Genomic DNA, 14,078 nt, shown 5'->3' on the forward strand with positions numbered 1-14,078 from the left:
ACAAATGTGGGGGAAAACTTTGGGTCTAGTGATCATAATTCTAATATTTCAAAATGGTTATGGAAAAAAGATAAGCCTTCCATAAAAGTTAACATCTTCAATTGGAATAAGGCAAATTTTAATGGTATGAGACAAGAATTTTCAGAAGTTGATTGGAATAAACTGCTTGCAGGGAAAAGTACATCTGACAAGTGGGAGGCATACAAGAATGTGATGACGAGAGTTCAGAGGCATTTTGTTCCTGTTAGAGTGAAGGGTGAGGCTGGTAAGATTGAGGAATGATGGATGAATAAAGATATTGATCAATATAATTATTCGCTGCGTATGTTTTAGATAGGTGGATACTTTGGCATTCAAAACAGTTAAGGGGTGAGGGAAGAGTGAATTCCATGGAATTTCATTCTCGGAAGGCAGGTACCCATATTTCAGCCTGAGTCCTCAGGTGAACAATTGTTACACTGGCAAAGCAGAGCTGAGAGCATGGAACTAGCATTGACTAATTCTGCATTAATTTGTAATCTCTCCCATCCCGTTCCACTTCTCCCCAGTGAGGCAAGAGCAGGAAGCCCTTGTGTCATAGTTACCATTCAGCCTGTGAGGTATAGAGTGTGCTCTGCTCATCACCACCCTCTGTTTCAATTTATAATATATATATACCTGCAGAATTGTGAGCAGTTTTTTTGCCCTTATCGAAGAAAGATATAGCTGCCATAGAGGGGGCACAGTGGAGGCTCACCTGGCTGATTCCTGGGATGTTAAGAGTTAATGCTCTTGTGAGGACTGTCCCATGAAAAGTTATTGAGAACAAGGGGCCTGCATTCTCTACAGCAGTATTGTCCAACCCTTTTGCTAGTGAGCAGATTTCAGGAAGTTAAGCTTTGCCACAACAATCAACATATGTTTGGGGGACAAAATCAATTTAAGAGCGAAAGTTGAATATTTAAATAAATTCTTAATAAAAATGACGGTTTAAAAGTGCTTAGCAGCAGAGCTAACCAATAAGCATTATTTTCTGTTTTTAGTTAAGAAGTAGAGGTAGGGAGAGAAAATGACTAGGTTCCAAATCCTGATCACCAGGGAAGGGGGCAGAAAGCAGGGTGAAGCTCACTCACTCACCAACCCAGTCACTCACCCACTGACCCATCGTTCATTCACCCAGATCTGGAGGTTTGCTCACAATATCACCAAGGAGCATTACCTGTGGCTGTGTAGGCAATGTCTCCCTGGATTCTCATTGCAGAGTGGTTCAGTCGTACAAACTTATATCTTGAACAAAGTCTTGGTGGGCCACATTCTGGTCGACGGGATGCCTGTTGGACAAACCTGCTCTAGAGTTTCGAAGAATGAGAAACTTAAAGAGTTCAGGAAGGGAAGACAGGGTGATTCCTCCAGCTGAGGGGGATAGAACCCAGGGACAACAGTCTCAGAATAAAGGAAAGGCATTTAGGGCTGAGATATGGAAGAATCCCTTCAGTCAGAGGTTAGCAAATCTTTGGAATTCTATATTTGGGATGGTAGGAGGTTTGGGGAGAAACTCAGGCATTGGATTTGAACAGGACAAGATTGCAGTTAGGATTTAGGAATTGTGTGAGGAAATGAAGTTGAGGGAGATGATTAAACATGATTTGGAATGGGGAAGCAGGCTCAAGGGTATATTCCTGCTTTTTCTGGAAAGACATGCCTTGCTGTACTAGAATGACGTTATATTCCTGCGATTGTCCAGCCTACAGGAATGAGCTCATGCTGAATTAGGGACTTTCTGGATTTTATATTTAGGATATGAATCAGATTGAGAAGGCCTAAATTTAAGTGAATTATTTTATGACATCACCCTCCCAGAAAGTAGCCTCTCTTGCTGAGGGCAGTGGATCTGTAAATAAATCCCCATGCAGTGAAAGAGAGAGAATTATTGGCCACGAGATACTAATCTGGATTTAACTTGAACCTGGATCCCAGGGTTGTAAGGATATTGTTAAATTCATTTCAACCCCCTTCACTGTCAAGTTTCTGAAAAGTTGTCTCAGAATTTAGTTAAGGAACAGTAACACGCCTTCAGATTCCGGGCACTCAATGCTGCAGGACTCTCACATGATTATTAGCCATCTGGGTGAGATATATGTAGGATGAACCATCAAAAACTCTGCTGCGTGTTAAAAGAGATGCTGCGTGTTCATAATAGGGGGACTTCGTCCGGTTTGTTCCATGAGTTTCTTTTCTCCAGTGTATGTCCTGTATTAAGTCTGATCCATGGAAGGAGGGATTTGGAAGGCAAGCTGATGCATGACGTCCCGACGAATTTGAGGCTTTGGTTTGAGTCCGACTGAAACACTATGGGTTATTGTGATGTCACAATGGAGCCTGGAGCTGTTGTGACGTCACAGGCCGATGTTACTCGAAGGCAGCGGTTCAGTGAAAGGGGCTCTGGTGGTTAGTACAGCCGCAGCTGTACCATGAAGGGCAGCAAGAGAAACAAAATACTAGAATAAAACCAGCAGCTACTGGAACTCTTGGTGCTTTACAAAATATTATCAGTGCTGTGAGTATAAAATAACGCCAAAAGAAGTTACGTGCATTTTCATTAAAATGCATATAATTACGTCTGCAGCATGATTGAATCACTGTCATTTCTCCAGCCACCTTTTCATACTAAATTCTTATATAGATGGCACAGGGCATTGACAGTTCAGTGCATGAAGCAACTGAATGATTGAGATATAGGTTGATGCAAGTGAATTCCCAAGTCACAAGTTCCAGTCCTATATTGTGGTAATGCCAAGCAAGCAAAATAGATGAGAGCTGCAGCCGATGAAATCATTTCTGAGCTGGTGGTTGGCGAAAATGAAAGTCATTTCAGCTCAGGAGCTTTTTAAAATTCTTTCATGGCATGTTGACGCGGCTGTGTTACTCATCCCATTGCTCTGGAGAGGGTGATGGTGAATTGTTGCAGTCCATGAAGTGTAAGAGCAGCAACATTGCTGTTTAGGGAGGCAGTTCCAGGATTATGACTCATTAACACTCCAAGATCAGTGATATGTTTCTTGACTTTGATGGGAATTTGCAGGTGGTGATGTTTCCATGATTCCTTGACTTCTGGATGGTAAAGTGCATGGATTTGGAAGGTGCTGTTGGAGAAGCCTTTGTGAGTTCTTGTAGTGCATCTTGTAAATTGCACACAGTGATTGTTGAAGGTTATGGATGTCAGTCAAGTGCTTTCCTGGATGGTGTCAAATTCTTGAGTGTTGCTGGAGCTGTTCTCACCTAGGCAAGTAGGAGTATTCCACCACATTCTGTACTTGTGTCTTGCGATTGTTGAACAATCTTTGAGGAGACAGAAGTATTTGCTGCTGAAATCCTAGCCTCTGATCTGCTCTTATAGCCACTGCATTTACTGTTTGGTCCAGTTCAAATTCTGATCAACAGTAATCCTAAGAATTTTGATAGTGGGAGATTCAAATATGGTAATGCCATTGAATGTCATGTTGGTGAGGGTTAAATGATCCTTTGGGGAAGATGGTTATTGTCTGGCAATTTTCTGATGCGAATATTATTTTTCTCATTCCAAGGCTGGATCTTGTCTAGGTACTTCCGCATAACGTGTTACATCTAACTGGGGTAATTCACTGGAAATCAAGTCTCACTATTGCCAGAGTTGTCACTAAAGATACAAATTTTATCCAAGTATGCAAATTCCTCAATTTACCAATAGACTCATGTTAACAAAAAAAAAGGACAGGTTTCTGCACTTTTACAACAAAAACGACTATCTATTAAGAATAAATAGATTCTAAGCATAGGTAAACTATGAACCAACAACATATAATCTGCATATTAAACTCTTAATCCTCTTCACAGGAGGCACAGGCTGACAGGTTCACAAATTATAAAGTTTCTGACTTATCGGTTAAACACAACAGCTTGCAGCAACTAATGGGAGAAAACAAATGACTTTCCTCAGCTTACTGGAGTCAATCATGTTAGTCCATGGACATCTCTTCAGGAGTTCCTCAGGTTAGTGTCCTGGGCCCAATCATTTTCAGCTGCTTCAGCAATGACCTTCCCTCCATCATAATGTCAGAAGTGGGGATGTTCCCTGATGATTGAGCATTGTTCATCACCATTTGTGACACCTCGGAAAGTGATGCAATCCATGTTCAAAAGTAATAAGATCTGGAAAATACCCAGGCTTGGGTTGACAAGTGACAAGTAACATTTGTGTGGCACAAATGCAAGGTAATATCCAGCTCCAGTAAAACATAATTGAACCATCACCCCTTGATATTTAACAGTGTTACCATTGCTGAATCTCCCACTATCAGTATCCTGAAGGTTACCATTGACCAGAAACTCAACTGGACTTGCTACATTAACACAGAACAACTTAGAGGCTAGGAATACTGTGGCGAGTTACTCACCTGCTCACTCCCCAAAGCCTGCTTATCATCTACAAGTCACAAGTTAGGATTGTGATGGAATAATTCCCACTTGCATGGATGGTTACAGCTTCAACAACACCCAAGAAGCTTGACACGATTCAAGACAAAGCAGCCCATTTGACTGGCACCATTTCCACAAGCATCCACTCCCTCCACCGCTGACGCTCAGTGGTAATAGTGTATACTATCTATAAGATGCATTGCCGGAATTCACTGAAGATCCTAAGGCAGCACTTTCCAAACTCCAACCAACTTTCATCTTGAAGGACAAAGGCAACAGACACACGGGAACACTGTCGCCATCTTGCAAGATCACCTTCTACCCACTCACCATCCTGATTTATTGCTGTTCTTTCACTGTTATTAGGTTAAACTCCTGGAACTTCCTCCCTAAGGGCATTGTGGGTCACTCTATAGTATGTGAACTGCAGTGGTACAAGGAGGCAGCTCACCACCACTTTCACAGAGGCAACCAGGGATGGGTAATGACATCAGAGTCTAGATTAGTGTGTTGCTGGAAAAGCACAGCAGGTCAGGCAGCATCCGAGGAGCAGGAAAATCAACATTTCGGGCAAAAACCCTTCATCAGGAATCAAGGCGAAATGTCGATTTTTCCCGCTCCTCGGAAGCTGCCTGACCTGCTGTGCTTTTCCAGCACCACTCTAGTCTTGACTCTAATCTTCAGTATCTGCAGTATCTACTTCAAAATTTATAAACTACTTCAGAATGGAATTAACGCCCACTTAATGATCTCGTCCTACTGATGGAACCCAACAGCTAGTGGTTAGCTTACAATGCATGAGGGAACGCATGTAACATATCTTATCACCTTTGACTGTGGGCTTCCAAATGAATCTTTTACTCAGAAGGACCTACAGGCCTGAGTGAGGGGCCTGGTGTCAGGAAGCAGGAGTTAGTGAGGAAGGGGTACTGATGTGACCCACTCTGCTGCCCTTGTTCTTTTTGCGAGAACTCCTTTCTGCCAGCATTTACTTTTACCTGGGTCCCTTCTCAATAGGAAGCCTTATGTAAGTGTCTCACTGGTGGTCTCTCGCAGATGACGATGAGTCTCCCACCCTCTCAGGATGAGTCTGTAGGTGACTGTACAGTCCGATGTGGGTTCCGTGGACACTGTTACACTTGGGGCAGAAAGAGGTTGTGGGAAGGGGTGGGTGGGGTAGTCGTGTGATAGCGCACTTCTTTTGCCTAGCTTCCACTTTTTCCTGATGGCAAGTGTCGAGGTGCTCGATCCCTTCCCGCACTGCTCCTCCATTTTGGATGGTCTTGGGCCAGTGATCCCCACTGTCTGCGAGAATGCCGCACTTCACCAGTGAGGCCTTGAGGGTATCACTGAAGCGCTTCCTCTGTCCACCTGGTGCTCACCTGTTGCTTTGGAGCTGGGAATACAGAGCCCCCTTGGGGAATCTTGTGTTCATCAGGTAGATGACATGCCTAGCCCAGTGCAGCCGATCAAAGGTGGTCAGTACCTCAATGCGGGGGATGTTGGCCTAGTCTAGAACGCTAGTGTTGGTTCATCTGTCTGCCCAGCGGATTTGCAGGATCTTCTGTAGGCAGTGTTGGTGTCACTGCTCCAGTGCCTTGTGATTTCTACTGTAGACAGTCCACACCACAGAGCCACATAGGAGGGATGGAACCACCACAGCTCTGTACACCATGAGCTTAGTGTTGGATCTGATGTTGTTGTCCTCGAACACCTTTTTTTCTGATGTAGTACCAGCAGCAGCTATCGTCTGCTCAGTGAGGATTCTGACTAGCTAGCAGCTCTCAGTGGTGGCATACTTACCTCTAGGTGCCTTGGTCCTGGGGATAGACCCACTGCTAGCTTGTGGGTTGCCCAAGGAGCACAAGAAGCAGTGGGTCTTTGAGAAAAGTGGTAATGTGAGAGCCTGGCTCTCCAGGTAGCAGCTGAGACTCCATCTCCTTCATAGGAATCCAACCTCTTTGTTGGACAGATAACTTTTGCAGAAGCACTGCTATAGCAAGATTGAAAACAAATACCAGCTGAACAGAGAGTAAAAGCCCTTACATTTAATATATTGTACAGAAAAATATCCAGGATCGGAACAGCAATATAGGTTCATTTAATCCCCTTAATTCTTTGAAAGCCAGCAGACCAGTAAAATTATGTTGATGTTGCTACAGTTTATTGAAAACATTGGTGTAAAGTTATTGTCCAATGTGCCTGGTAGACTAGTAGGAGACAATTGTATTAAAGGAAAAAGCTGTTTTGCTGGTTTGCTCAGCTAATGGCAGTATTCCATGGTTGATTGATTGTACCCTCACAACTTAGTCTCCTATGATAACACTGTTTTGTTACAGTAGGTGGATGTCTATAAGAGCGTTATTGCACCAGACGTCAAACCTACTACATCCCATCAGTTCATACAGTAATGTATTTGTCAATGCAAGCAAAACGTTCTGCAGCAGTGCTCCTTTATGTAGGAACTAGAAATGTACGTTACATCTTGCAAGCCAGACAAAAACATCATTTATGTCGACTCCCTGCTTCTTGTGATCCAGTCAATCTTTTATCCATCCACTTCTGTTACTAGAATACTATAAGCATCTATTTATTATTATAGCTTTTTATTAGACACTTCATCAAATACCTTCTGGAAATCTAAGTACAGTACATCATGTATCAATTTTTAAGAACAAATGGTAAAATCTGTCAGGACCCAGGAAGTTGTCAGCCTGCAGCTCCTATAGTTTACTCAGTACTGGTTCCCTGGTGATTGGACTTGTCCTGAGGTCCAACTCTCTTCCATTTTCTGATTTACAGCCATCCCTGAGATGCTGCTTACACCCTCATTAGCAAAGACTATTACAAAAAATGCATTAAATTAACCTGCTTTCTCTTGATTTTCCATAATCAATTTACATTTATATTCTTTCATGGGATGTCTGCTTCACCCAATGTACCTGGTAGACTAGTAGGAGACAATTGTATTAAAAGAAAAAGCTGCTTTGCTGGTTTGCTCAGCTAATGGCAGTATTCCAATATTTATTCCCTATTCCAAATTACTGTTGAGAAGGTGGTGGTGAGTCGAATTCTTGAACAGCTACAGTCCCATTCAGAGCAGGTACACCCACAGTGCTGTAATGGTGGCAATTCCCAGATTCTGACCAAGTGACTTTGGAGAAATGATGGGATATTTCTAAGTCAGGATTGTAAGTGGCTTGAAGGTAAACTTACTGGTGATAGTGTACCCATACATCAGCTACCCTCATCTTTCTAGATAGTTGGGTTTGTGGGTTTGGAAGATGCTAAGAAACCTAAATAAGTTTCTGCAGTATGGTATTTTGTACATTATTGCTGCTGTGCATTGGTGATGTTTGTGGATGTTTTGCCAAGCAAGCAGGTAATCTTGTCCTAATGGTGTCAAGCTTGTTGAGTGGCATTGGAGCTGCACTCATCCAGGTGAGTGGTGGTATTCTGTCAAACCCCTGACTTGTGTCATGTAGATGGTGCGCAGGTTCTGGGGAGTCAGAAGGTGAGTTACTCAAATTATTCCTTGAAAATATATGAGGGAGATTTCTAGAATAGTAGATTGAAGAATCAATTAGAGAATGAACGATGTAAGGATCTAGTGTTCAGAAATGAAAAAGGTCTAATTAATAATTACATTGTGGTAATTCTCCCCTAAAAGATTAACAATGCATGGAATTTAACATTAATTTTGAAAGTGGTCTAATTCTACCCGAAACTAGGGTCTTAAATAAAACAAACCTCAAAAGTATGAGGGCAAATTGGTTGCGGTAGATTAGGGAACTATGTCAAAACGTATGACAGCAGACAGGTAATAGCTAGCATTTAAAAAGTTAATACATGGTTTAGAACAGATTTTAAACTGCTTAAAGCACAAAACCCAGTAGGAAAGGCCATCTAATTACACCTAACAAGAGAAATTAAAGATTGCAATTGATCAAAGGAAGGGGTTTGTAGAGTTACCAAAAATAGTAAGTTGGAGGACTGAGAACATCTTACAACTCATTAAAGGATGACCAAAAACTGATAAAGGAAGAGATAACAGAATATGAAAGTGAACTGGTGAGAAATATGAAAATAGGTAGGTACAAATGTTGGCCAATTATAAGTGAGACAGAAAAATTTATAAGGGAGAAGAAGGGAATAACAGAAAGACCAACTAAATCCTTTCTGTCTGTCTTCATGCAGAAAATATACAAATTCTCCCAGAAATACTAGAGAAGCAAGGGACAAGCAAGAATAGTGAATTAAACTACGTTAAAATAATAGTCCCGGCGAAATTAATGGGACTAAAAAATTAATAAATTGCCTGCTTCCTGATGAACTACAACCCAGAATGTCTTAAAGTTGTGACTGTAGGGAAAGTGGCCATTGCGGGCACTTTCCAAAATACTCCAGATTCCAGGAATGGTTCTTGCAGATTGAAATGTAGCAAATGTAGCCCCATTATTTAAGAAAGGAAGACGGGAGGAAATGGGAAACTGCTGGCTTGTTAGCCTGACATTAGCAGTAAGGAAAATGTGGGAATCTGTTATAAATGATGGGATCAGTTGTCATTTTGAACATTATGGTGGGATTGGGGAGAATCAGCAAGGATTTCTCAAAGGGAAATTATATTTCAAGGAACTATTACAATTTCTTGAGTATGCAACTAGCAAAAGAGGTAAGAGGAAACCAATGTATGAAGCACATTTTAAAATTTTCAGAAAGCTTTTGATAAGGTCCCACTGAAGACATTACTTTGTCACCATGAGGGAACAGGTTTTCTCAGCAACAATGAGCTGAGTAGTTGAGAGGCAGGAGCTTAAGAAGGAGGCTGGGAATGAGGAGGAAGAAGAAGAGAGGCTGCAGTCTTGGGGTTGCCCCTTTCTGCCCAGGCTGTACATGAATGAATAACTTATGAGCAATGGCAATAACCTTTTGTAAAGTTAAAGCACATGGGTCTGGAGGCAATATACTGGCAGAGATTGAGAATTTATTAATCGACAGTAAACAGATGGTAGGACTAAATGGGTCATTCTCAGGTTTGCAGTCTGTGACGAGTGAGATAGCTTGAGCACAATCTCTCTGTGGTTTGGCTGTGGGGACTAAATGTAATATCTTCAAGTGACACAAAACTAAATGGGAATGTAGTTTACAAGGAAAATGCAAAGCACATTCAAGAGTTTTTGAACAAGATAAGTCAGAGGTCATGCACTTAGTAAACGGAATATACTGCAGGAAGATGTGAAGTTGTCCACTTTGGTAGGAAAAATAGAGATGATGATCACTTTTCAAATAATGAGATATTGGGGAAGTGTTGAAGTCCAATGAGACCTATGTGTCCTTGTTCACAAGACACTGAAAGCAAATCTACAGGTGTAGCAAGCAATTAGAAAGATAAATAGTTGTCTTTATTACAAGAGTATTTGAATACAGGAGTAAAGAAGTCTTACCGCAATTATATAAAGATTTGGTGAGACCACTTGTGGAACATTGAGTCCAGTATAAGTTTCCTTAGATATGGGAGCACGCTTGCACTACACAGCACTCTGTAGAGTAGTACTACATTGTCATATAGGGGAGATTAGTGTACATCTCTGTGTGAAGCATGCTAACTTCCTCTTGTTTACTGTTGTCAGATATAAGCTGACAAAGTAACCATGAAGGTCAGTGTGGGATTTCAGGGTGTGGTGTAAGGTTCTGATAGCAAGCACGTTACATCCTAGGTATCTCAAGTGAACTTGATCATTTACAGTAACAAAATGGAGTTCCCATCCCTCAGCGTGCTGCTGGTTTATGACCACGGGTGGACCATGCTGCGGATCAATGGCAGATATCCTGGCTATGGTCATGGTAGATTTATTTTGCAGCAATCCCCTGGGCTAGCTCTATTTCAGCCACCATGAGGTGTCATATGATAAGCGTTATCTACTCAAGGCACTCCATTTTGGAACTGAAAATGTGTTGCTGGAAAAGCGCATCAGGTCAGGCAGCATCCAGGGAACAGGAGAATCGACGTTTCGGGCATAAGCCCTTCTTCAGGAAACGTCGATTCTCGTGTTCCCTGGATGCTGCCTGACCTGCTGCGCTTTTCCAGCAACACATTTTCAGCTCTGATCTCCAGCATCTGCAGACCTCACTTTTTCCACTCCATTTTGGAACCCCTGTACACGTACACAGCAGCTTATGTGGGCTGTGTTGCCACAGGGATGTTTCAAAACAGACATTTGATGTTCCAATTCAGGACACTGCTTCTGCTGACTGGGCTGTTTTGGAGTGGCCCTGAAATACTTCACGAGTAGATTTCAAGATTGTCAACTTTCATTTTGCCACCATGAGGGAACAGGTTTTTTCATTGACAATGAGCTGAGAAGTTGACAGGCAGGAGCACGAGGAGGAAGAGGAAGAGAAGCTATATCCTTGACTGCCCCTTTCGGCCTAGGCTGTACATGAACAAGAAATCTATGGGCAATGGCAGTAACTTTAACCCTAGTTTCCCTTCCAAAACACTTCAGTAATCAGCACATCACGCTCTTTCCCACGAAGCTCAAGTAAAACACAATTCGGAATATATATTCCAAAACAAATGTATAAATTATGTCATTCCACAATGCACATGTGGCTCAGCACTATAGGGTAGTATAAAAAGGACCAGAAGAACAATAGTGATAGGTAATTTGATAATTGGGTGAATAAGTAGGTATTTCTGTGACTGCAGATGTGAATCTAGGATGGTGCATTGCCCCTCTGCTGCCAGGGTCATGGCTGTCACTGTGTAGCAGCAGAACATCCTGAGTGGGGATGGTAAATAGTCAATAGTATCATCGTCTTTGTCTGTCTGAAATTACATAGGTAAGAAGAGGTGATCCTGCAGTCAGAATTAACGGTGCCAGGTAGGAAATTAGCAAACAGAAAATCAAACCTAGTCATCTCTGGATTACTGCTGGTAACACTTACAAGTCAATTTGGAAATAGATGAAGGTGTGGCTGGAGAAGTGGGGCAGGAATGAGGGCTTTAGATTCTTAGGATATTGGGACTGACCTCAGGAGAAATGTTACCTGTACAAGCTGGAATTTTTAAACCTGAACAGAACCTTAACTGAGATCCCCACAAGACATCTTGTTAGTACTATTCAGTGAGGTTTAATTAATTTGGTAGGGCAATAATAACCAAATAATACTGGGAGAGATAACACTAGAATATATGTGGAAACATGATGCTTTGGCTATCTCCAAATTTAATGGATGCTACAAGTGATGCATGTTGTTGACTGAGCACAGAATGGTCTTGGTAATAATTACAATTCTGTTGTATTTAACGTAATGGAGCTTAATGCAGACTCAGAACCAACATGGATTCTTTCCGAAATATTACCTTACCTAAGATCTTCCCAACTTGTTTTGTTGGAAATGTTCCAAAGAGTGTGGAGATAAAAACAATTGATAATGATCACCAGCACCTGAGTACTTTCTCAATATAACAGGAAAGTTTACCTCCTAGCTGCAACATTCTAACTGAGACAAGGTTCAAGTTTCTTCTGGTTTCATTGAACCATTCCCAAATAAAGTTCAAACCTTCATCTCTAGATTTTCTTTTCAATCCTTATGGGCAGCATCTCTTTTTAAGTAGTATTCATAGTGAATGTGTTTACAGCATTAAAGTCCAATAAGCATTTGTATTGGCAGGTAATTTACAAATAACCAATGACAGCTTAGGCTGAGAGAAGACCATATCAATACTTGTGAAAGGAGCACAGCATTATTTTCCTCATGACTGGTCACACTGTGAATCTCTACCCTTGCGAGACTGATCGCTCCAGAAGTGTGGCGCCCTGTCAACCAGCATGTTATTTAGCCTGAGATGGTCTCTCGTATCAGTCTTCATTGGAGCAGTGTATATTATTGGATGTGATTCAAGAACAAACCCAAACGGTTTCAGCAACAGTAAGTTCAGTGTTGTACTGTGCTTGTAAAGATTAATTACTGCTGGCCAAAATATTGAAGTTGTTCAATGTAATTTTCTTCCATAAGACAGGTTACTGCAAAATGGCACAATGGAGGAAAGGTTTACTTATACAAAAAAAGCGATACCACAGAATGTCACGGGCACCGTGCCATTGGTCAAAGGTTTTGTCTCTACAGCAGTTGCTGTGATTTGTTTTGGCAGTAATTTTGTTCCAGTGAAGAAAATTGATACAGGAGATGGTAAGTTGCCTTCCAAGAATTTACTTTAGTCTAGTAATTGCCTGATTTTGATGACATTTTGTCAGCTAAGAAAACCCAGGTCTTGATGTACTTGTTATTTCATTAGCTTTTACAATTCACTTTGTGCAGATGTAATGACTTCACACCATTGATCACCTAATTGTACATCTTTACACACAAATGTTGTCTTTTATTTCTGGCAGACAACATGCAGAATATTTTTCCAATTGATCTATCTGTTTCAAGTTGGTTATTCTGCTTTTGGCAAGTGACACAATGAATATCAAACATCTTAAACTTAATTGTTGTTTATGGTGTACTGAAAATAAGTTTGAGTGTTTAACATATTTCAGGCTCCAGGAACTATGGAAACAGGTAAGACCACTGTGGTAATAAAAGCCAAATACTGCGGTATGCTGGAAATCTGAAATAAAAACAGAAAATGCTGGAGGAACTCAGCAGATCTGGCAGTATCTCTGGAGAGCCTCTTTCAAGTCCAATATGACTGTTCTACAGTGACCTGACCTCTACAAGTTTAAATTGTAGAGACTTCCATAAGTACAGCACCCTCTGAGTGAAATGGTTTTACCTCCTCTCAGTCCAATATGGACTACCACATGTCCTGGGACAGTATATTTGAGTTCTGGGTCTCCCAGCTATGGGAAACATCACCCATGCCCTGTGCAGCCCTGTCTGAATTTGAGGAGATTGCCTTTCATTCTTTTCAACTCCTGTGAATTCAGATCCAGTCAACCAAATCTCTCCTCATTGTTATGGACCAGACTAAACCCGCTTAAAATATATTAAGAAGATATAACCTAAATTTCTTCTTATTTTGAAGGTAAGTGTAAGGCATTATATTCCAGATGCAATTCAATTGGCCAAACTACTTGACATTAAGCAAAGCACATTTTATTTTTACACTATAATTACAATACAGATAAAATAAAAATAATTAAAAGAATTGGCTTAACTGTAACTCTGAAAATGCTTAACAAAATAATATATATATAGACTACTAATTAACTATTCCAATATAGTAACATTCCACAAACACACCTTTGTCAAAGGCAAATTTAATGAATTAGATCGTCTCACATGAAATTCTAGCAGCAGGAAGAGATTCACAGTTTTTAGATGTAATGGAGAGAGGAATAAGAGTTTCCACATCCAGCTTCAAGATCCTAGCAGCTGCTATGAAGGCTAAAACTAAAAAATCATGGTTCTGTGGGAGCTTGACGCCACCCATTCAGGCTGCTTCTATTGTTCCATCGCTCGCATTGATAGCCACCTTGAATGGCTTTATGTAATTAGGTGTAGCTAACACTGGAGCAGTGGCTAACACAGCTTTCAGACTGTCAAATACCTTCTGACATTCCTCAGTCTACTGAGATTTTCTGCAGTTCTTCAATAAGTTAGTCAGTGGAGTAACCACGCTGCTAAAATTT

At 41.2% G+C, this 14,078-nt stretch overlaps 1 protein-coding gene across 5 annotated transcripts in view; it reads left to right on the top strand.

Annotated features, from left to right (window-relative positions):
* The first annotated feature begins 2,435 nt into the window (after positions 1–2,435).
* LOC122552844 (transmembrane protein 144-like) overlaps positions 2,436–14,078 on the top strand; it is a 71,504-nt gene continuing 59,861 nt past the window's right edge. For 3 of the 5 annotated variants that reach the window (XM_043695870.1, XM_043695898.1, XM_043695904.1), the window contains exons 1-2: positions 10,552–12,369; positions 12,457–12,630. In XM_043695870.1, the coding sequence (XP_043551805.1) occupies positions 12,270–12,369; positions 12,457–12,630 (274 nt within the window). In that variant the 5' untranslated portion in view covers positions 10,552–12,269. Of the gene's footprint in view, positions 2,537–10,551; positions 12,370–12,456; positions 12,631–14,078 lie in introns of those variants that run through there. The other 2 variants (XM_043695879.1, XM_043695889.1) reach the window with 2 other exon arrangements.

This window comes from Chiloscyllium plagiosum, chromosome 1 (genome assembly GCF_004010195.1).
Source record: "Chiloscyllium plagiosum isolate BGI_BamShark_2017 chromosome 1, ASM401019v2, whole genome shotgun sequence".
NCBI lineage: Eukaryota > Metazoa > Chordata > Chondrichthyes > Orectolobiformes > Hemiscylliidae > Chiloscyllium > Chiloscyllium plagiosum.